At 36.3% G+C, this 25,613-nt stretch overlaps 1 protein-coding gene across 2 annotated transcripts in view; it reads right to left on the bottom strand.

Moving 5' to 3' along the window:
* The window catches only part of osbpl3b (oxysterol binding protein-like 3b), an 82,166-nt gene that overhangs the window by 25,067 nt on the left and 31,486 nt on the right, over window positions 1-25,613 (bottom strand). For both annotated transcript variants that reach the window (XM_084087995.1, XM_084087996.1), the window contains exons 3-13: window positions 20,196-20,312; window positions 19,114-19,167; window positions 17,605-17,718; window positions 16,272-16,436; window positions 14,944-15,055; window positions 14,684-14,787; window positions 12,477-12,569; window positions 11,971-12,130; window positions 10,142-10,272; window positions 2,238-2,375; window positions 1,000-1,093 (exon numbers count right to left, since the gene is read on the bottom strand). In XM_084087995.1, coding sequence (XP_083944121.1) covers window positions 1,000-1,093; window positions 2,238-2,375; window positions 10,142-10,272; window positions 11,971-12,130; window positions 12,477-12,569; window positions 14,684-14,787; window positions 14,944-15,055; window positions 16,272-16,436; window positions 17,605-17,718; window positions 19,114-19,167; window positions 20,196-20,312 — 1,282 coding nt within the window. The remainder of the gene's footprint in view (window positions 1-999; window positions 1,094-2,237; window positions 2,376-10,141; window positions 10,273-11,970; window positions 12,131-12,476; window positions 12,570-14,683; window positions 14,788-14,943; window positions 15,056-16,271; window positions 16,437-17,604; window positions 17,719-19,113; window positions 19,168-20,195; window positions 20,313-25,613) is intronic.

The raw sequence follows: 25,613 nt of genomic DNA, 5'->3' as shown, positions 1-25,613 counted from the left end.
CAAACAGCACTGAGCACAATCAGTGATTGTTGTAAAATGCAGTGTCTGCTGATTCTAAATTGCGGGAGGTGTTTGATTGTAAAAGGAGCTATTATAAGCACAATGATCCGCGCAAGAGACGTTGACCCTGTTCCCATGGCGGCGCGCGTTCGGAAACGGACTGCAACTAGACAAGCAAACTATACTTTGGGTTTCATGTGCGCGTCTAAACGATCAAATACAGACAAAAATGCGTCTTCTATATTCCACATGTCTTCTCTGTTGATTCATCAGACGTAGATAAACGAACACAGCCCACACAACAGGCAACACAACAGCTGGAACCGGCATTTTTCTGAATGAAAATAGTAGTAGTAGTAGACACGTCGACGCTGCGCGTGACGTAGTGAGGTTTGCTGCGCGTGACGTAGTGAGGTTTGCCGCGCTAATTTGCATATAGTGGTGTCCCATTTCATAGGGAAAGATCTTCAACTCCACTTCCCTCGTTGAGGGGACTTTACTTTCGAGGGCACTCAAAACCAAGTGGATGTTTTAAAGGGGGAGAAATGGGACAGGGCCTAAATGTTAATCTGCTGCATGTGATTTTGTCCATATCAAGGGTGTTCAAAATATATAATATAATATAATATAATATAATATAATATAATATAATATAATATAATATAATATAATATAATATATAATTCTTCAAAACATGAAGACTTTTTTCTCATGTTTTTGTGTTCCCCTATCGAGCTCTTTAGGACATCATCCACTGACGTATTCCAACAGTGACAGTTCATTCTTTCTATGAAACCAGTAAACCGCCTTCACCGGTGCTAACTCGGCAGCTTTAATAACTCTACAGCGGTTGACCAGAACACTGCGATTATTTCCCATTCACTAGAACACAATCAAATGGCTTTCCCCACATATTTTGCATCTCCCTTCTGCACAGCATTTCCCTTTCTGTGTGGGTGCGACATCATAAGTGTGCAACTTAGAGGGAACATTACCCACCTGCATTGAGTCTCTCATTCTCTGCCTCGTTGCTGAAGTTATCCATGGACACGTTGTCACTGATGTCACTGATATATGAGTCATCTTCCGAAGGCTATCAGGAAACCACACATCATCATTACAGGTGTTTGGCTCTCTGACAGTATAAATTTATCAAAGCCTGTCTATTGACCATCTAGCAACTGAAAAACATTAACATATGGAACTCTCTGCACCCTCTAATAAACCACATTATCATAATGATGAAGATAAAGCAGACTTTAGTACGTTTGTGAGTCCATCACTCCAGTAGAGTAGATGAAGGAAGTTTTTCGGGGTTCTAATTGTCACAGAAGCCAATTTCTTCATGAGGTATTTTTAGAGAGAAGCAATTATCTCAATTTTCATATTACTTCTGCTACAGGAGATGCTTGAGCAGGTCGGCCTCAATGTGAGGCAGCGAGACAGAAATGAAGTTAGAGAGAAAGCAGGGATGGCAGGCAGGCTGGTTCCTCTAGCTGTGGAATGTCACCCGTAACACTTATTACATGTTTAATATAATTAGTCCCTTCCTCTGTCTCTAATAGGGTGTTTGGCTCAATGTCTGCCTGAGGTGAAGGGGAGAGCAGAGGCAGCTGGTTTCTTGAGGAAGTGCAGTAAATGAAATATTTGGTAAAGCTAAGCAAAATGTATCAGTCTGTCAAGCTATTTAAAAAACCTGAAACTATATTATAACCTACTTATGACTCATTTCGGTCATAGTGTCCAAGTGTGATGATACTCATATGTGACCCAGGATCACAAAACCAGTCACATGTCGCACGGGTACATTTGTAGCAATAGCCAATAATACATTGTATGGGTCAAAATTATCGATTTTTCTTTTCTGCCAAAAATCATTAGGATATTAAGTAAAGATCATGTTCCATGAAGATATTTTGTAAATTTCCTACCGTAAATATATAAAACATTTATTTTTGTGAGTGAATGCAGCACAATCGCGAACATAAATGGACAACTTTAAAGGCGATTTTCTCAATGTTTTGATTTTTTTGCACCCTCAGATTCCAGATTTTAAAATAGTTGTATCTCGGCCAAATATTGTCCTATCCTAACAAACCATACATCAATGGAAAGCTTTCAGGTGATGTATAAATCTCAATTTCAGAAAAATTTATCCATGTGACTGGTTTTTGTGGTCCAGGGTCACAAATTAGCTAATTTGTGGGACAGGTGAAAAGAGGGGACTTCATCCTTACCTCATTTTCTGAAGAACTAGCCGACAACAGAACTTCCTGTGCATCAAAGAACTCTGATAGAGACTCTGTAATGGAAGCTCTGCTCTCATTGGATGCCTGATGAACAAGGGGGCGCGAAACATCACTGGAGTCTTGCTTCTGTATGAAGAGAACGCATAGCTTCACTTCACATAGAGCCAAATGAGTGAATCTCAAAAAGAAAAAATGTGGATCACATTTGACCCTAAAATTAAACATTATATTCATAAATCATATAAATAAATTAATATAATTCATTATACTATGTTAATATATAATATAAAAATTATATTATATTATGCCTATATTTGGGACCATTCAATTTATTATTATTTTTCTGCATTTTCACAACAATTAAGCACACTATCCCCCAAATTATCATTACTGTCACATACAAAAGTATCTTCCTACTTCTTGTAATATAGAAATGAATAATCCTGTCCATCCATTCCAGACTGTTTGTTATCTATGAGTCATTTTGTCTCAAATACTTTTGTAAAATATATTAAGCCTCTTTCTCATATCTCACACACATTTAGGACTTTTTTGTTGGTAAACATATGCATGCACAAAGACACTATAAACAGACAAAATATATCCTATAACAAAGAAATTATATCAAATGAACTACAGTCCAAAGGGGATGTAGTAATAAAATGGTAATAACACAGTAACAATCAATGCTTAGAAATGTTTGCGGATTCACTAAATATTGATACGTTCCTTATCAGATAAAATATGGTTTTAGTTTTGTTTTATAAGCTCACATTCCACCAGGTCAAAACTTAACCAGGAATGCAAAAAGTATCATAGTTTTTGAATACATTATAAGAATTGTAGAATTGTTCTGTACAAATGTACTTTATAATTGGAATTTTCTCATTAGAGTAATGTAAATGAGAATTCTACATATCACAGTAATGACAAAAAAGATTTTTATATATCACAGTAGGTTACAGAGATCTGTGTAGTTCACACAAAAAAGAAAATTCTGTCAGTAATTACTCACCCTCATGTTGTTCCAACCCCGTAAGACTTTCGTTCAACTTCGGAATACAATTTAAGATATTTTTGGCCCACACAGAAGAAAATGAATAGTTGAATAAAGTCATTATTTTTGTTGTATTTGCGCACAAAAAGTATTCTCGTTGCTTGATAAACTTAAGGTTGAGCCACTGTAGTAACTTGGAATATTTAACAATGTTTGTACTTTGTACTTGTACCTTTTCTGGGCCAGCTCTCTCAGATTTCATCAAAAATATCTTAATTTGTGTGAACAATTGAACAACAAGATGAACGAAAGTCTTACAGGGTTGGAACAACATGAGGGTGAGTAATTACTGACAGAATTTTCATTTTTGGGTGAACTACATTTACATTTACATTTATGCATTTGGCAGACGCTTTTATCCAAAGCGACTTACATTGCATTATCCTATACATTTATACATAGGTATGTGCAATCCCCTGGGATCGAACCCACAACCTTGCGTTGTTAACGCAATGCTCTTACCACTGAGCTACAGGAAAGCTAACCCTTTAAAAATGCCTAATTGTCATGAAAATGCCAAAAAAATTGATAAAATGATTGGTCTTCAAATAGGCTTCATTTGCCTTGTACAATACATGATTTCTTATTTGTTTCTTTTCATTTTGAGGTAAGATTTGTCTTGGATATTACTTGGAAGCTTCCATGAAATTCAACTCATTAGCTGAAATTCGAAGCAAAAAGGATACAAGGTCCCAACAGAAGATTAAAGAAAACAAAAATGCTAAATAATGGAGAATATTTCTTATCAGCACAAGACCAAGTAAAAAACAAACAAACATAATTAGCAAACAATTTCTTTTGAATCACGACTTGCTATGAAGCAGTAAGAAAAAAAAGGAAAGACAGTTGGCAGAGCTTTGCAAGATAATTAGCGTAAAAGCATTATGTTGATTAGAATGTCAATTAGGGAAGTTGGTTATTGACAAAGCAATTCCACAGGAACATATCACTGATAGCATGTGAAGCGTGGGTGCTGTATATAGAGTTGTTAGTGTGCAAGCAAGTGGGTTTGGGCGTATACTACCCAGAGACATGATTAACTGGCATTAGAAAGTCTGACTCAACCTCTCCAGAGAGTAGCTGTGGATTCAATTAACACAAATCAACTTAAGCCTCAGGTTTTAACCCGAGGTGACAACAAATATTCGGCTGACAAATCTTACACTAGTTCTTTCAACAATAATGTAATTTCTTGTGAATAATGAGCAATGACTAATGAAAAGTAGTGTATGGTTGGTGGCAGCTGCAGAAATTATCTGGTCTTTATAATAGCATTGGAGTATTGGGGGGGGGGGGGGGGGGGGGGGCACATTTCCCAGACCCACCTGCAGGGGGCCAGGATTGAGGTTTATAAGGACAGAGGGCTCAGAGATGTGCGACTCAGCATGAATCTTGCACAGACGCTCTCTCAGCTCAGTGTTCTGCGTTAAAGCCTGCAAAAGCAACCAGCAAAAACTCACATGGCTTCCACATAGAGCTCCTAACTATTAAACATACCATAAGCAATTAACAGAAATCAGGTCATTATTCATTTACTCTCGTGTATTTTCAAACCTTTACGACAAAGGCATGTAGTATCTAGGACTGTCAAGCTAAGAAAAGAACACTTATTCTGCAAAAAAAACGCAAATATCGCACTACTTCAAATGTGGTGTGCGAAGATATGTTGCAATGGTTTTGATGTTGATGACATCAAATGGCACTGATTCTTGTGTTTTTAATAAACGATCAAAGTTTATGGATTGTAACTGCCAAGTCTGAATTAAGGGTATTGCAATTGTACCGGTATAGTGACATATCATAAAATTAGCTATTGATATTGTGTTAATATTACACATATTATAGGCTAACATCATAAATAATCCAGCACCAGTATCTAAGCTGCTTTTCTCAAAAGCATCATGAGCCAAGTTGATCGTAGAGACCATTGGTGGCAATGGTTCTATGATCTACTTGTAATGCTTTTGGGAAAGGCAGCCCACTTCAACATAGTAGGTGGCTGTACTGCACCTTAATGCTGGTAGCCACCAGTCATAGAACTGAAAAGAAAGAAAAGAATACACAGTGGCTGCATTCCAAATGGGATCTATACACCTCCGAAGGGCCTTTTGAAGTGAGAACAATCATGATTGCCATGTTAAAGGGTTGTTCCAAACCAAAATGCTCAAAACTGGCCATAGAGCCCTTTGGAATAAAGGATTTCGTAAAATAAAATTGATGAACACTTTGCGCCCATGATTCTTTGAACAGACAAGGGACTGTTTTTTTGTGTGTCTCCTACACCCTTACTTCCTCCGGAGATAAACCCTTTGAAAGGATTAGGGCAAAGGGATGAGCCCTTCAGAATGGAACACAGGGAGTGTGTAGAAATCAAAATCACACAAAATCATGTTGGGGGAGATGACAGGTGAAAGCAAGACACTCTATCTGCACCCAAAAATGTTAGCTCTCCAGTGTGGGAGCTTGATGGATTCCGTCAAAAAGACGCAGTCTGCAGGAAGCAGGAAGTGCCTATCAACAGTCGTTGAGAAAAAGTTCTCTTTGTACAATTTTGTACAGTTATGGCTACAAACTATCTTTCCGCCTCCCTACCCTCGCATTTCTCGTGTGATTTTTTAGCCAAACAACAGAAAACTAAACAAAAAAACAAGGTTAAATATAACTTTGACTGATAACATTGTTTTTTTCTAAAATTTCATTGTGAAATTTTATTGTGAATTCTTTTGGCCAGATAAACGTGTAGTGAATTGATATTGTGACAGCCCTAGTTTGAATATGCAGATGTGAATTTGAGATTTGAGTGCAAAATGAGAATGTGGCAGATAAAGTTAATGGGCCCTATTTTGCACCCAGCGCAATTGACTTTGTACACCGACGAATGTATCATACCTATTTTGCACCCGACTCACAGCGGACTTTTCCCTCTAGTCAGCTGCAAATATGGCTTGACCCAAAAAAAATTCTAACAAAAGATTTCTCAGTGGTTTACAGTAGTATCAGATGTACTTAAAAACATACTAAAAGTTTACCAAAGTTTGACTCCAAGAAAGGCCCCATTTTCAAAATGGCGGCCGTCAGGTCCTTAAAATGACAATTACTCCTTTGTATTCCTCTTAGACCAGGAATACTGGTGCCTGATACATATTTTGGCCATGTAATATTCTAATTAGCATATTTGCATGATAGATAAGTGATTACAAGTACAATTATATATTAAAGCAATTGGTTACAAGCATATTTATGCAAAAAATAAGTATAATTTCCCTTAAGTAATTGCATATTTCTCCTCTCATATATCGTTTTGCCTAGTGTTGGTGGTTTCTGTGGTTCATAACCATTCTTTTGATTCCAATAAAGAATAAATTCATTAGAACTTTGTGGTACTGTAAAATTAGTCAAAACAGGGCTGCCACGTGAAGGCTCAGTACCGCTAACCCCGTTTATTTTTTATATATATATTTTTATATATATATTTTTTAATACTTTTCTTATTTATACATATCTTTTTATATTTTCTTCAGTTGTTTCCTCTTATTCTGGTTTATTTTTTTAACTTATTTGTACTGTGACCTTCACTAGATTTACCATTAGTCGTCACACTCGTCCTCCCATAGAGGTTGATTATAGTGATTCTCACAATTCCCAACTTGACATGGTCCACAAACAGGCATGCATGGTAGTCCATATGGCCTGCAACTGCACCGTTGTGTTCAGCAGACAGTTGGATCATCTGCAGGAGGCTTTCTGGGGCAGTAGTCTTACTGGTCACAACTGGCAGTAACCGGTTGTCCACCAGTTTCCATCCTCAATCCACCGTGTTCATGTCACCTTCCTTTCCAATCCACACCATGATCTGGAAGTAAACTCTTTGGCAGTGGTATTTGGTTGAGGACTCAGTTGGAGGCAGAAGTTCTGGGGTAACAAATGATTTGGCGGCAGTAACGATTTTCTTGCTAAAAAGGTTGTAGCGCAAAGAGACAAGTGAATCGGTACTCTTTCCGCCAAACAACACTGTCATTGCCTTGGTCCCATGGTCCTCTATGACATTCCTTGATTGATGTGGGAGCAGAAACACATTTGCACTGGACTGGATGGTTGATTCACCATTCACAAGTTTCTGGAATGCTGTATGTTTGCCAACACTAAAAATGCGTGAAGTTGTATCACATCCTGTGAAGGCATGAATAAACAGCAACTGGGAACACAAGTCACTACCCAGGATTTGTTTCATCTCACTGATGTTGTACACTTTAGTAGCTTTGGACTTGTCTGAACGAAAATAGAGGCCTCTATTGTTCGTCCCAGCATAGTAGAGAAGAATGAGTAAGTCTGTATCCTCCCCTATCAAGGTTGTGGGCTGATGTTCTGAGGCCTTGACTGCAGCTTTGACAATGTCCATGTCTGCATCAGCCCTTCTTCTCCAGCTTCTCCGTCATTAGATTGATAAGTCCTTGTTTGTTGCAAGATCTGGAAAGGAAATCATCCTTTCTTCCCACAAACTCAGTCTCTGCATTGAAGTTAACGATGGGGTGAGTGTTTTCACCACGTCTCTGATGCGTATTGTCTTTGACTGTTGCTTTACCATAATGACTGTTGCTTTACCATAATGGCGTATGGTAAAGTCTGCATATGACTGTCACCCTTTTCCATACCAAGCGGTGAACCAGGGACCCAACGTCAAGGACATCATGCTCAATTGGTGAGATGGAATCCAGGACAGTTTTGTTAGATTTCTTGCTTGAGAACTCAGTGACTGCCCGCGCTAGTTGGGGCTTGTTGGCTTTACGGAAGATTTCCTTGCCTTCGAACAGGGCTCATAGCTCATTACATCTTCCAATGAAAACTGTTCAGTTTTCGACATGATCAGGAACCGTTAGAACAACAAAGCAGGATCATTGGTTCGGTCTTGGGCAACTTTGATGGTGGAGTCATCTGCAAGGGTTTTTGCCCGGGCTTTCCGTTTGAAGGATATTCCAAAAACGGGTTTTCCAATCATCTTTTCAATGATCTCATTGCCAACAGTCTCAAACTCATGCACATTCACCTCCTCTTTGGCAACAACACCAGTTACAATGTTTCTCAGAGATGGGTCCAGAGAGAATGGTGTGTAAATGCTAAACTTTTCCTTGATCTTTTCTAGATCAGAGTACTGAGTAGGAGTTACATGACATAGGCTAAATCGTTTACATCTCTGGTTCACCCCAAACAAAGATAAAACCTTACAGTAATCTCACAGAATCATGTATTCCATAAGTATGTAATCATGTCAGTGCAATTTAGACAAGTCCAATGGATTCATAGACACAGAAAACATGGGGTTAGACACCAATATTACTTGGCTAGGTCAAATAATGAAGGAGTTTTAGTTTTAAACTTTTAGTATTTTATTAAGGACACCTAATACTACCAAAAACAGCTGAGAAACCTTTTGTTAGAATTTTTTTATGGTTACGTGTTTTTTTTTCCATATATGCAGTCGCCTACTCCACAAACGCACGTCGGTAAATTAGGGAATGAACTTGCGCTCCCAGGGGCGGTTCAGAGAAAAGAGGAGGCGTGTTCATTCATGCTATTACATGCTATTTTAAGGACGCATGCTTGGCCATAATGTAGCGTGTGCAGAATGCGCATACACTTTGCTTCTCTCATCTACACAGACGCAGCAGTTCACATTTTTGCAAACCATACATAATTACAAGGAAAAATATTCCACATGAGGGAAACCATTGTGGTGTCCATGAAGATGTGAAAAAATAGGCATAAATCTAGCTTACACATTCACCAAATTTATTATACGCCTGTTTAACCGAAGCTAATTTTGGTGGGTTTCTCCCATCCCCAAACAATGTCACTTATCTGTCTTTTACGGCCCTGACGAGAACGTCGGTCTCCTCGGTGTGAACCGCTCCTGGTGTGCGCCTGGCAAATCCGCCGTTATAATAGCAATCCGCCATGGACCAAACGCGCCTGCTCTTAAAGGGAATGTGAGATGATGCTCTGATTGGTTTATTTCACGTACACCCAAACCACACCTATGAGTAATGTAGCCACTTCAGACCAACCCATTTTAGATTTGCGTTGGGCGCAAGAGTAATTTATCCCGCCGATATAATAGCAACAGCGCCTGAGATCCGCCCACAAAGTTACTTGCGTTTTGCGTTTGATACTTGCATTTCAGATCGTTAAAATAGGGCCCAATTACTTTTTTGTCTTTTTTAGAGTTAGACAGGCCTGGACCTGGCATGTTTTCGTTGTGTGGAAAAGTCTAATAGAACACAAAGTTATTGAGTTTAAAGTATCTTGAGACTAAATGTGCCCAGTAAGGATGGAGCTGCTGGACTGTGAATTTCAAAAAGATTCCCCTGCAGTTCTCACAGACAGCAGATGTTTGGCATCAATTCTCAGAAGTGCTAGAGTTGGGGTCTGTTTTACAATAATGTGACTCACTAAGGAAGATGAGTCATTATTCAGCGTTACAGAACTCGATTTAGCACAGACTGTTTTTAGCATGTAAAAATGGCTCCTTGCAGGGTCAACTCTATTGTTCACAAGATTCTTTAGAAGGTCGACATACTCATTATATTACAATAGCACTTCCACAGATAATTCTCAGCACTTTATTAGAAAGCACATCTAAATATTTTCTTATACTTTGGCCATTAATGAATTGATAAGACAAGTATGTTTACATCTGCACAAAACAAGAGCTCTGCTTGAGTAGCATGCAATGCTTTAAAGAAGTATTTAGGCACGAAACAGAACGAGTGTTAGTAAACAGTGTTGAGCATGAGGAAATGCACAGAGAGGAAATGTGTGTGCGTGTTTGTGTGCTTACAGCAGCCAGGGCACTTTTCAGTCCTAGTAGCTGGGCCGAGGGGGAGGGACAAGACTCGTGCTCCAGCATCTGTTTAAGTCTCTCTTTCTCTGAAGTCAGCATGCACATGGCTGATTTCATGGTTGTATGAACTGGAAACAAACACACAAAAAAGAGTTGAGATATACCATTTCAGATATATATAAGGCGGACAAATCATTGAAGAATCTGGTTTTGATTCTAACACCTTCATGCATAATTTATAAACACAATCTGTTTGTAATTTGAGGAAGTATACATACATATGAATCATATCTCTGAAAGCAAAATGTGCATTTTAGACTAAATGTTGTCTCTGTTTCATTATAGTTAATGTGTACAGTGTAATGTGTAAAGGCTACTTTGGCCTCCACATGAAAACTGGTACACATGCAGATCATAAGGGTGATTTGAAAAAAGGTAGCTATATCAAGGAAACAGGAAGTGTGCAGTGAAAACTTGAGTTGATATATATATACACACACACACACCCACACATATATATATATATATATACATATGTATTAGGGCTGTCACTTTTGTGAAAAAATCCTGGTCGATTTTTGAGACATAAGTGTTCATTGAATCGATTGTAAAATCGATTTTCCATGTCTAAAGACATTTCCATTTTAAACGCCAAATATAAGCAAATCCACGGACAACTAGCAGGCATTAGGACGAATTAAGGCATTAAGCAGAGTGGATTGCCATAACATCAATGAAAAACATTACTGCAGGCTTCAACATGGCTGTGTTTACGATTAGAAATGTCAAACAAATTTCACCTACGTAGGCGATTGTAGACCGTAGCCCGAATCTGTAGCCTATCTGTATAAATGAGACTGTCTGAATACCGGCAGAATTCACATTTTTGTAGTAAAAAGAGACACATTATGCAGAAGGATAATTTGCTGTTATGTGTGTTTGTCAGAGCCTGCAGTTGCTGTGTGACGAGCGTTCGCTGCGGGCGTATCGTGACGAGCTGGACGCGCTCCAAGAGAAGGCCGTTAAAATCGATTCCCTATTTTCGTTTTCGAAACTTGTGTTGGTTGGTCCGATCGATTGTGCAATCGATTTTCGAACTTAAAGTGATAGCCCTAATATGTATGCACCAGTTATAAACAGCCAGTATGGCTGTACATCAGATGTTTGATTGTTTGCATGTCGCTGATGTTGCCCCATTTACAATGACCAACCACATGCAGAAAATAACAGATTTTCCATCAAAATTCACACTTGGTCTGCAGGTTTGCAGAGCCACCAAATTCTTTGAATGGATATCAGTTCATTTCACCCAGTTAAAAAGGCGATCATTAGCATGAGATGCTTTGCTGCTATCCCTACCACTCTTAACTAGCTTAATCAGTTAGATAATCTTTTGTCATCCATCTTCACTAGAAATACCATGCTAGTACATCATGTAGAAGAGCACCAAACCAACATAATACAACAGCAACTAGCATGGAAACTCATACTGTCTTCTCATTCTACACTATTTTATTCTTGTTGGTCAGCTCATTCAAAGTTGTGATACTATCCAATGAAACCTTGGGAATTTATTTGACCATGAGATACTGATTTTGCAAAAACAGATTTGCAATAAACATCTGTCACGTTCTTCAGAGTTTTGGCTTTTCCCTCAGCAATTTCATTCTAATGACACATATTTTATATGCAAATAAGACATTTTGAGACAAAAATGTAGGATTTGGGGGAGAATGATGAGGTGTAATTTGTCACGAAAGACACATTCCAGTGATACATCACTTAATCTCATTAAAGATTCACTAGTTTTCTGTTGCAGCACTCACGGTTGTTTGCGACGCGGCAGAAGTCTTCCTGCAGTTTGGATACATCTATAGGCGAGTCTAGAGTTTCATTGTAACTCTTCTCATTGGTCAGGTCTACTGAAGAGAGGTTGGGATTGGACGCGTGGAGACGGACAGAGCCTGCTGAAATACAGCTCGGAACCTAAAAACATCAGAGGAAGGAGAAAATACCAGGTCAATGATCAATGATGGTGCGATTCATTTTTGCAAAAGGAACACTGTGAGATAAATGACCTGAGGAAAATGTAATAGAAAATTTGTAGTCCATGCAGTAATACTTAATGGTCCTTTGTGTAATAGTTAAGGGAATCCAGGATGAGGTGTGCGAATGAGAGTGACTTTCATTATCATCACACTATTCATGCACATAATACATCAGCAAATTAACATTAAAAATGCCTGTCTCTCTTGTAAACTGAAGTAAAGACTGTTTTAAAGGAAGTTTTATATTTTAAAATCAGGTATGCAAGTAGAAGGTCACAGATCACCTGCAGGGTGGTTTTGTTGTCTTTCCCGTAATTCTTGCCACGCCATTTTTTGGGATGTCTCTTCTCTTTTTTCGGGCTGTCGTACATTGAAGCCTACACAAAACAAAAGATACTGAAAAATCCTGTCAATCCCCCAATACATACTGTAAACCCTTCATTAATGGATTCTTTTATATGCACAATATATCGGTACCATATCGGTTATCGACCGATAGTAGATATGTTTTAATATACCTGTATTGATCAACATTGGATATATATTGGCTGATATTGGATATTTAATTGTGCACGCTCATTTCCCTTAATTTTACATTTAGATAAGCTTTGCTGTCATCTAACAATCACTTACAGTTAATCTTTAAAAACACTAATAATTTAAGAATTAAAATGAAATGTAATCTTTAGCGAATCTCAAAATAAATATCCATTTTTCATACTATACATTATAATTTTGTGATGCCAAAATTTACTTAATGACTGATTTTAGCTTGGTGTTTTATTGGCCATACTGTGAATAAAATTCGATTACAAAATAATAAGGGGATTAATTTAATTAAAAAGCGACAAGTTTGTGATTTTCATCCAGCTTTGTATTTCTTACAATATCGGTAGTATATGTAAAAGAACAACGTGTACTCTCTCCATGTTACCAGCACCCAGATCTCCCCCGTTAATTTGTCCGCCAGATGACAAAAAATGAAAATATGTGAACTTGTCCTTGAAGTGAAAAGGAATATTGAATAGAGGGCGGGGTTTTACTTTAGCGCACCTCTCCATCCCTCACTCATAGCAGACTGATGGTTGGAGGGGAGTGGTTAAGGATATTCAACCCAAGCCGTCAAACTGACGTCATCAGAGAAGGAATGCCATTCCAGAGCGGAAGCAAATTTTCAAAACAAAACAAATATTTTTCAGTGTATTAACTTTGGATTAATTGTTCACCACAAAACTAGTAATGTGCGCTTACAAAGTAAATAGAGTCAATTTTGATTTCATGACGACTTTAATTATTGAAATATCCAGAGACAACAGTTAAATTTTGCAGCAGCTAAAGTAAACAGATATTGTAAAAAAATAAATTGGCCCATTTGGAAAATGAAAAGGACAGCTTTCTGAATAATGTCTCATCTGTTATAGCAGTTATGTGGAATAATTTAATACTGCAAATCTCATCATGGCTATCCTTCTGAACGTGTGCTATCAACCGAATCACTGTTTGTCAGTTGGGCAGTAGAGAAGAACATTAACAGCATTCACAGGCACAGCTGGACCACTGCCTGAGGGACTAAGATTGGCCTTTTTTGGTGGCAGCAATTTTAAAGTTTTTTCTATTAAACATTTTGAAAAGTTGTCCAAGTAATACTTTAAGTGCCCCCATTAAGCTATTTCAAAGGCTTGTTTTGAAGGTCTCCTGCAATAGGTTTACATGCATCCAAGGTCAAAAAACACTATAATTTCCTCACACTGCAGCATCACCTCTTTCCTTACGGCATCTGAAACGGTTTGATCAAGAATCCAGTCTCTCTAAACCCCTCCTTTCCGAGAGCCTTCTCTGCTCTGACTGGTCAGATGGCCCAGTCTGTTGTGATTGGTCAACAGCTTACAGCGCGTCAGAAACAAAACTCCCATTATCTGAATTTCAGCTCAGGAGGCTTGAATATACACAGGGATACGAATGGGAACGATGGCGTTGGTTTTACCATATCAATTCCAGCCCGACAACATGAATCAAACTCTTCCAGGCCTCAGCTACAACTACAGCGTTTGAGGGCGGGGCAAAGTAGACGTTGCTCGTGGGCAACCAATGAAAACCATCGGCTGGCATTATGCAAATTTGTTACAAACCTACAAATAGGTTTATGCAGGAAGTAAGACTGGAATTACTGACGACTCAAACTTCAGAATCAGTTCTTTCTTTTGGGAGACTCCATTAACTCCATTTATCGCGCACTTTGATCTTTGGAACTTTGCAGACCTTTCACATTCACAACTATATTACACACTATAGATAATATATAAAAAAGCATAATAGGGGCACTTTAAAAATGTAAAATAATACTAATTCAACTGAAAACATCCTTACATTTCTGGATATGTAAAACACTTAATCTAACCAAAAACAAATTCTGATATATAGCATGTGTAATTATGTTAACAAAATTATAATCCAAAAAAATGTGATATTTTTTGTGTGAATGACAAGTAACCTGCAGAGCGTTGATAGCTGGGGCGGAGTAAGTACGGTGTAACACCTCCATACTTCTTAACAAGTGATTCAGTTCCAGGAGCTGAGCCTCACATACTGAGAGTTCTGAGAGAGAGGAGAGAGAGAGAGTGAGTGAGAGAGAGAGAGAGAGAGAGAGAGAGAGAGAGAGAGAGAGAGAGAGAGAGAGAGAGAGAGTAAAAAGCTGCAGACACAGCATCTTCAGTATGAGATGGATTTATAAATTGGTGTGTATGTGTGTACCTTTGGTGCACCTGTCCATGTCATCAGAAGACTGGAGCCAGGCGGTCACCTTGGCCTGGCTGGTAAAAGATACAGGCGAGTGAAGAGAGGACTGCTTTGCAAGAGAGGCACGCTAGAGAGAGAGAGAGATAAGCATGAAAAGAAAATGATAGGGAGACGATAGAGACAGAAAAGAATACAGAAAATGATTAAGAAGAGAGAGAAAGAGAAAGAAAGATAAATGTATTAATAAAACTCTAAAACAATATTAGCTTCATAACATTCTGGCTGTTTAAAGTTGTCAAATCATATCACAAACAAACAAATATTTTTTTCCCCTTTTTGTTATATGAAGGTCACATTTTTTACAGTTTCAAATTTCTTTTATTTATGGATAATATTATGATATAAACCATTTCAATATTTATTTTGTGAAATTGATTTACATATATTTTGCAAACACTACAACTGTCCCACAGCTGTGACATAATTTCCACCACACTGAACAATTGCATATATCATTTGTGAATGGAATATTTGAATTGTGCACCATTTCCAATCAATCTGTGATTGTCAAATTATGCAAAAATGATAACAATATTATTTAAAGGTGTATTTTGATTAGATATGATTGGAATTCCATTATTGACTGAGTACATAAAATCTGTGTTGAACTTGAAAGACTACAAATAATGCTTTACATTTTGAACTGCCGGGTTGGATTAGTACTTTATCATATCTGCACTTTATCTGCAAATTCTTCTTACTGTCAGTAGATCTTGGTGTACAAGATGGTGTATAATGAAAGATCCACTCTGACACAGTAATCACTGGTAACCATGGGAATTCCTCAAAGCATCAGATTCATCCGTGCAGTAGAGCGTGTAACTGATATAAGAGCTGTTCTGCAAGTACCATGCGATAGATGTCGTTAGAGCGACCAAAGTGTGTATGTGCAGCTTTAATTGTGTGTATTCAGGACTAAAACTAGCTTTGAAGTAAGCCTGAGCAAGACAAAAGACAATTTATGCCAAAAAGTTGAAAAATGCCATTTCCACAGTCATCACAGCAATACATCATTGTGGAAATAATGTGGGAATTTTCATTACCTTCGAAAAAAAAAACGTATACTGTGATAAATGTGTATACACTGGTGGATATTGTTAGTGGACAAAATAAATGAAAAGTCATTTTTGAGAGTTAGTTTCTAAAAGTTGACAACTGCTGTAGGCATTAAGGTACAATAGACCTTTAACGTCCTCTCAAAGTTGAAGGACTAGCACAGTCATTGTCATTTCATCTGACATTTATCTTTCCATCTAATCCCTCAACATGTCCCATGGCGTTACCTTTCTGATGGACTGACTGTCGGGTGTCGTGGGGGAGGAGGTGAGGGGGTAATGAGGGTGGAAGAGCGTTTTCTCATGAGGGAACATGGCAATCTCATTCTGCCTGTAAAGTCTGTGGTGACGGAGCTTAGAGACCCATTCATCAAACAGCTCCTGGGACTTGATCTGCAAGCACAAGGAGACCACAGTTAAACTACTCAATCAGGATTCAGAAGCTGTTTTTCTTGATGCTGTGCTGCTGTTGACCTCATGACTTTGTATTGAAGGACTTGCTTCCTATTCATGAGATCAAGAGTTCAAACTGGAGAAAATCAAACGGAAACTGACAAAACCCCTTTCCCCCCATAAATGATTCTCTTTAAAAGAGGATCCACTACATGGGAGCAGAATTTCATTTTAAAATCAATCTCTCTATTGAGGTTTGTAAAGCTTTCTAATTTTAAACTGTTAATATGTTTTGGAATGGTATTGATTTTTTAAAAGCTTGAAACATGATAAGCCAGCCTATACAACCTATAAGATAATATTAGTAAAAACATGCTTGGACAAATTTCAGAATTTAAAACAATACTGCAATTCAAAGAAATTAAACACAGGAATTTCATTAGTCACATTTTTGAACAAAACATAAATATTTTTTTACTTCGACATCTTATTATTTATAACTTTATATTAAGAAATTTCATACTGACATCAAAATGTAATTCTATAATATATTTACTCAGAGCATTCTGGAAAATGTTATTGAAAAACAAATTATATATATATATATATATATATATATATATATATATATATATATATATACTAATATAATAAAATTATTGAAATTTGTGAATTAAATAACTTATTTATGAATTAAATAAGTACACAATGTTATTACTGTCGTTTTATTAGTAGTATATTATATTAATATATATACATTTTATTACTATGATCTGCTGTTTCTAGAAATACCCAATGTATTGTGTACATGATGTTTATGAGTTTATTTGCATTTAATTGTATTGTAATTAAGTGTAATTATACAATTCTGCATTCTGTTTGCATCTCAAATGACATTTAATTTAAATTGAATTATACTACCATTAAAAAGGCATTCTAAATTCAGTTTAGGATGGGACATCAAAACTCTTTCTCATATAGCCAGAAAACTTTAAAGGCAAAATAACCTCCTAGTGCTACGTTAATATGAGGCTAAAGCAAATCTACTTTACCATCATAATGTAACATGTTCCAGTAAAACTGCAGCAAAATTACATTCTCCACTAATGCTCTACCTATGACCGCAGAGCATTTTGAGGTCAGTCTAATACTATAATTGTTGTGATACCTTTAAGTGGTAAATGTTTTCTTCTGCATCCAGATCAATGCACTTGGCCTTATTCTTAATGGCCATGACGGACAGTCCCACATCAATGCAGCCGTGGAGCTTGCCTTTTTCCACCTACAGCACAGACAGAAGGTTTGACCTATAAATATCAACGCTACCTCATATATCAATACAACGTTATGTTACTCCGTTGCAACACACTCAAATTACTACTGAGCAAATATGTTGCTCTTGGTTTGAATATAGGTTCAATGAATTCTTGGTTTTGCTTTTCCATAAATAATCAAATCTATTGCATCCTTTACACCAAAAATACAACAGATAGAGTGAGATAGCCCAAGTAATCCCATCTTACTGTGGCTATTTCATAGATTTGCATAAATGACATGAAAGTAGAGATGCAAATTGTGAAGAATTTAAGGATTTGGTTCCCAAACAGTTCCATTAACAAAACTTAGTATTTATAAGGAATAACATTTTTAAAAAAGTAAAGCAGTTCAGGTGCCAAATAATGAAATAATACTTTTAATAAATTATATTAATACTTAAATTTGAAAGTGAAATCACTTTAATACAATTCTTGCAAAAGACTTTTCACAAATGCAATCCAACAAAAGGCCTTTAACAACACATTTACAAAAAAGAAATTCATTTATTCATTAATTACTATGAAATAGTAAAGACAAAATGCATAATGTGTATTTTTAACTACATACTGACATGTAAACAATCAGTCATTAACTACACTGAGTTTGATTCACTAAAAATAACCTGTGCAGAGTCATTCATTCTGTAATTAGACTAAATGTAATTAATTTCCAATATTTATTTATATATATATATATATATATATATGTTTTTTTTTTTGTTTTTTTGTTTTTTTAAGAACCTGTTCTTGGTTCCCAACCCTGTGTAAGCAACATATTGTGCATTCAAAACAGTGATTCTTCACAAAAAGGTGACGTAAAATACAAGAGGGCTTTGGCAAATTTTGCTAATGCATAACCTTGTCAATGATGCATTCTCACAAGAACATTCGACTAGTGGCCTTGAATTAGAGGCTAACAAAGCCCCAGATAAATCTGAAAGACATACGACAGCTTAATTATGTATTTTCGTTATAACTGAATACCCGGCCATACACGTCCACTTCATAATGCTGCTTAAAAGGGTAGATTGGTGTGAGGGAAGGCAATCGGAGCACAGGGGTAGCATAACAGTTTTTGTTATGAAATTTAGACATTTGTAAACTATCTGCTACAGATGATGCTATCAAACTCTGGGGAAATTAACCTTAATTTTTACATTCCCACAGCAAGAGGCTTTTTTCAGCAGGAAACATATATTGGCGGAAAGATGGAGGATGAAGACCTCTGAAGATTGCTGGAACTCTGTAAAAACTTGCATGAAGGATAAGTGACCACTAAAAGTCCTGAATGCTTTAGTTTAATGGACTAAGTGAGTGTGTCTGTATACAGTATTTATATATGTGAGGCCTTTTAGACTCACATCAGCTTCGCATTTGGCGTACTTCAAAATGCCCTTGTCCAAGTAGAAGAATCTCTGTGAAAAAAGAAGCACAAAGAGGAGAGGACAGAGGAGAAACTTGGGTCAGATTTATTTGGTAAATGATGAATGTCCTTTCAGGCGACGCAAAAACACTCTTGATGAATGCGAGGCTGTATATCACTATGCCTCTTTTCTGTCTATTCTTGTTAGGGCTGTCACGATATGATATCACGATTATCGCGTCCAAAATAAAAGTTTGTATTTACATAATAAATGTGTGTGTGTACTGTGTATAATTATTTTATATATATAAATACACACACATGCTTGTATATATTTAAGAAATATTTGCATGTATATACTGTTTATAGATTTATATATAATTTATATTATAGAAATATAAATATTGTATATCTAAATAACATTTTAAATATAAATATTTTTAAATATATACATGCACGTATGTGTATTTAAATATACAAAATAATTATACACAGTACACACACATTTATTATGAAAATACAAACTTTTATTTTGGATGTGATAATCGCGATATCATATCGTGACAGCCCTAATTCTTGTATACACTCTTTTTGGTTGAAGGGGAATATGGCTATTTTCAAGGCAAATAAGGGTTGCATTTGCACATTAAATGCCATAGAAGAAAGTATTTGAGCATCAAAAAAGATGTGTTATTGTGTGCTAAAATTGAACAAAATTATGCACAGGAAGATCATTCATCAAGTTCTTTAATCATCAGCCACCCAAATGTAATTTGGGAAATATCTACGCTTACACTAATTCATCCAACACTGTAAAAAGTGAACAGTTGGATCAACTTAAAAAAATTACTTCAATTGGTAACACCTAAAGATATTAAGTTTTCTCAACTTAAATTATCACATTTTATCGTGAAAAACGTGATAATTTAAGTTGAGAAAACTTAATTTCTTTAGGTGTTACCAATTGAAGTAATTTTTTTAAGTTGATCCAACTGTTCACTTTTTACAGTGAATTATTCCATGTCTTCCAAATATTTTAAATAAAACATTGGTAGAGGCATGACAATTTCCCACGCATACCTTGTGCCAACCTTTCATGGGCCATTTTCTCTTCTTCAGCATGTAGCCGGACTGCTTCTCTGGCTCCTGAACATTAGAAAGACCACCACGCAAGCCCTCGACGATCTCCCAGTTGTCCTGTACAATTCCATTCAATACATATTTACACTATACACATATTTACTATGAAAAACAGTAATAAACTGTAAGTATAAAGTATATGAGCTATCTTAAAAATATGTGTTATCAAAATACAAAATACTGCCTATGAAAAAATGCCAATTAAATAAAGCATGTGACCATAAATGTGTCAACTGGTAGAGATACCATTTATACTGCAGTAAATATAATTGGATGGCTATCATTAGGCAGGACTGAGAATGACGAAAAATCATGCAGTGTGAAAATAAAGAGTCAACAAGTAATGCTGTCACAGTCTTTTCCTCTTATTTTGATATTCTTTGTTTTGTTCTTAGTTCTGTTTCCCTTAGTTACCGTTTTCCTGCTCTGTTTTTTGGTTTCCTTCATTAAATACTAGAAAAGGCAGTATCCTCCTCACAACTATGTTCCTTTTAAGAAAGAAATTGTATCTGCGAGGATTTCCAGTCAGGATTTAGATCGTATCATAGTACTGAGACTGATCTCATTTGCTCTTATCATCCGATCTTGGTTGTATCTCTCTATTAGTGTAACTGGATCTTAGTGCTGCATTTGATACTATCGACCACAACATTCTTTTGAATAGACTTGAAAATTACATTGGCATTAGTGGAATTGCATTGGCATGGTTCATACTTATCTGACTGGTATCAATTTGTAGCAGTAAATAAAGAGGTGTCATATTAATCACGAGTTCAGTATATATAGAGTACCGCAAGGCTCAGTACTAGGACCGTTGCTGTTCACCCTGTACATGCTACCCTTGGGAGATATCATTAGGAAGCATAGCATTAATTTTTTACTGTTACACTGATGATACTCAGCTCTATATTTCTTCGCGATCCGATGAAATATACCAATACCAAAATTAACGGAATGCATAGTTGATATAAAAATTGGATGACTAGTAGTAATTTCCTACTACTTAATTCTGAAAAAACAAAACAAAACTACATTTTAATTATTGGACCAAAAACCTCTGCACGTAATAACCTAGAATATTGTCTAACACTTGATGGCTCCGTCAAGTCTTCGTCGTCCGTTAGGAGCCTGGGTGTGCTCTTTGATACTAATCTTTCATTTGAAAGCCACATTTCTAGCATCTTTAAAAATGCATTTTTCCATCTTAAAAAAATATCTAAATTACGACATTTGCTCTCAATGACAAATACAGAAAAGTTAGTTCATGAGTTCATGACCTCAAGGATAGATTATTGTAATGCTCTACTGGGTGGCTGCCTTGCACGCTTAATAAACAAACTCCAGCTGGTCTAAACTGCAGCAGCTAGACCAGTATGACCACATAGCCCGGTTCTGTCAACACTGCATTGGTTACCTATTAAACATTGCATACATTTTAAAATCTTGCTAATTACTTACAAAGCACTAAATGGTTTAGCTCCTAAGTACTTGAGTTGGCTCTTAACACATAATAATCCTTCACATCTATTGCAATCTCAAAATTCTGGCCAGTTGATAATACCTAGAATATCAAAATCAACTGCAGGCAGTAGATCTTTTTCCTATTTAGCAACCTCTGGACCAGTTTGGAGCAGATACACTCTGTCAGTTTAAATCTAGACTAAAAACCCATCTCTTTAACCTGGCATTCACATAACACATTATCACATTTCTATAATTCACATTCGTTAGAGGATTGTTAGGCTGAATATATTAGGTCAACTGGAACCGGGAACGCACATGATGTAATTGTTGCATCGTTATTGTATCCGAATCAGATGGTGGACCTGCACCTAGGCATGACCACAATGCAGCCCTGAATGTCAGCAGAGATCCTGTAAATAAGACAATAACCTGTGAAGGTTGACACGACAGACAGCCACAGATCCTCAGCAAAGACCATAAGAACCAGACAAGTCCTCTGCACAGACCTATGATCAGCTTCGTCTCCATACTGGAGTGATCAATCCGATCTTCAAGCAAAAGGAACTGGACGAAATATTTGAATGCTACCGATCCACAATCTGAATTCTGATTTGTGATTCAGCCTAAATCATATTCACACAGTGTTTGTTTGTTGGCCAGAGGAGAACTGGCCCCCCGACTGAGCCTGGTTTCTCCCAAAGTTTTTATTTTTCATTCTGTCACCTGATGGCGTTTGGGTTCCTTGCCACTGTCGCCTCTGGTTTGCTTAGTTGGGGACACTTTATATTCAAAAATATTATTGATTTGACTGCACTGACACTATTGTATAAAAACTGAACTGAGCTGGACGATGGCATAATGTTTTTGCAAAAAGGCTTTATAGATTAAATTAACTAATTTAATAATTGATGATCTTTAACTGAATCAACACTGAACTGACTTCAGCTGAACAATGATACTATTTTCTGTTAGAGCCGTTGTACAGCCAAAATTAAATCTGTTTGCATCATTGACTCATTCTCCTGTTATAACTGTAAAGCTGCTTCTGTATTAAGCCCTGTATAAATATGTATTGTATAAAGTGCTATATAAATAAATGTGACTTGACTTGATTATGTCCTTGTTTGTTCCTTTGGTTATATTATCTGCACCATACTGTCATTATGTTCGCCTAGTATTTATACTCTCTGTTATGTTTTGTCCCTTGTTGGTTATCGTTTCTAGTTAAGTGGTCGTGTTATTATTTCCCCTGTATCTTCTAAAAAGTATTATTAAAGACTGTGTTAGCAAAATTATCTTCTTCGTCTAGCACTTCATTACAGCCACTTGCATTACAGAAGCTACTTGACACATTAATATGAAATAGGGGTTACACTTTATTTAAAGGTGTCCTTGTTTCAGTGTAACTATACATTTACTGAGTAATATTAATTAACTACATGTACTTACTATTGTCAAAGTTCAAAGAGTCCAAAGACGAAGATCAAAAGTTCTAATCCAAAGGTATTTAATAAAAGAATAATCTGAGAATATCCAATATAGCACACAAACAATAGCCGGCAATGAACTGAGGAAACACAGAAACTTGAGTATACAATGATGATGAACTAAAAGACTAACAGGTGTGATGATCCAATGAAATGCCATGGTAACTGATTAGAGCGGGGAAAGTGAACAAAAATAACAGGAAATAATGAAAAGCAAACTAAAAGTCCATGAAAATGAAACTAAACGAACAAATGACTGAATGTGTGTGACAACTATAGGGTTAAGGTTAGATTAGTGTTTGGCTTATGGTTATTTGCATGTAATTATGCATAATTTATAGTTATAACTACAGTAACTACATGTAACAAGGACACTGTAAAATAAAGTGTTGCCGAAATAAGCATCTCCACATGGTTATTATATAAATAAATTAATATATAAACCATTTTTCAATTACTTTTCTGTTATTTGTCAATTACTATATAGTTTTAGTGCACTGTCCTTATTTGTATGATAAATGCATAATAAATTGATAGAAAATGTTTTATTAGGACATGAAGGCAGCGGGCCTAGAAAAATGGAGTTGCTGCCAGCTTATGATTCTTCTCCCCTTCTTTAGGAACACAGAAAAAAAACATCAAACAAATCATTCCAGTATTCAGCTTATTTATAGGTTTAGAGCTCCTGCATGCAACGACTGTCATTTCTTGATTTCACAAATTGGAAATATTTGTCAATAAAAAGTAGTGTAAAAACATCTTCATACAGAAAATCTTGAATTTAGGATAAAATTCGGAACCAACACAAACCATGACACTACCATTCATAAGTATAAAGCAGTTTTTTTTTTTTAAAGAAATCAATACTTTTATTTTGCAAAGATCCATTAAATAGATCAAAAGTGCTATTGTTTCAAAAGATGTCAAATAATTTCAAATAAATGTTGCTCTTTTGAACTGTCTATTCATCAAAGAATGCTAAAAAAACAAACAAAACAAAAAAACAGTTTCCACAAAAATTCAGCTTTGCCATCACAGGAATAAATTACATTTAAACCACAGTGAAATAGAGGTTCATTAAACAATCGTACAGATCCAAAACATTTAAACTGTAGTGTGTAATCTATCTATAAATTACAGAAACGTCTGTGTGTCTGTGTGTGTGTGTGTGTGTGTCTGTTAACCGCATATCTCTCGAACCGTTAGTCCGATGGATTTCAAATTCGACAGGTGTCTCGCTACGGGCACAAGTAAGTGCAGTGCCAAGTTTGACGTTGTTTGGATGAGAAATGCAAAAGATATCATTAAATATATCATTTTTAGAAGGTTGTGGTTTAAAAATAAACATTCTGATATTAGAGGGTTGTATCGGTCAAAGAAGCCCTAAGAAGGTTGTGGTTTAAAAATAAACATTCTGACATAAAACACTCAGTCAGCTACACTGTTTACTTCTGAATATTATAGTTTGGTTCCAGAACGTGAAAAATCCATTTTGATTATTTCACATAGCATCTTTAGGTTATAATAACATAAAAAATTCAAATCCAGATTTTGATTTTCAAAGATTTATTATAAAAACGGATTATTTTTCCCCAAAAATGCAATAAATTCATGACACTTTTTTTCCCAAAATGCAATTAATCCATTGAATCAATATAAAAGTTATTTTTTATCATATTGAAACTGTTGAAATCAGCCATCGCTAAGAAATATCTCCTGAACTTTTTTGTTCAGCGATCAGCTCACAAAAACTGATTTTGCACGGGCACTTTGCACTGCTCCCTGAATCATCGCGCTTATTCAGTTGTGGATGTAAACTGAATATAAGTCAGCCATGCTGTTTACTTCTGAATATTATATTTCATTCTGGTGCGCTTAACGTTATCGCTACTGTGTAAATGCTATTCACCAACTAAACATATCCTTTTCAATGTGTTCACAGTCTCTTTCACGGGCATCATTTGTAGTTGCCTATTCACAAAATGTTTCCTCAAGCATAGCGTTTTCTCGGAGTTCACGTTGTGCTTTCTACCATGCACAAATAAAAATGTCACTGAACTTTTGCTGTGTAATTGTAACAATGTGCACTCAAACACACCAAACCAACAATTACTAAAAACACACTTAAAAACTGATTTTGCACGGGCATTTTGCACTAGTATATTAAAATATATAAAAAGTGTTTAAGTGAAGAATGACTATAAGTCCTTATATGGAGATTGTTATTAGGCTAAATGCTAACTGCAGGAACAAGGTTACTCATTCACAATTCTCTGGATAAATCAACATTATGGTAATAACAAATTTATGTGCATAAACACCTGTTAGCAATCAGGTGGAAATTTAGAGAGGAGAGATATTCTCTCTATTATTTAGAGCCCTGTCAGACGGGACAAAAATGTGGGTC

This window comes from Abramis brama (assembly GCF_963993115.1).
Source record: "Abramis brama genome assembly, chromosome: 17".
Classification (NCBI taxonomy): Eukaryota; Metazoa; Chordata; class Actinopteri; order Cypriniformes; family Leuciscidae; genus Abramis; species Abramis brama.
The sequence above is the reverse complement of the archived record's forward strand: the minus strand, read 5'-3'. Positions and strand labels throughout refer to the sequence as shown.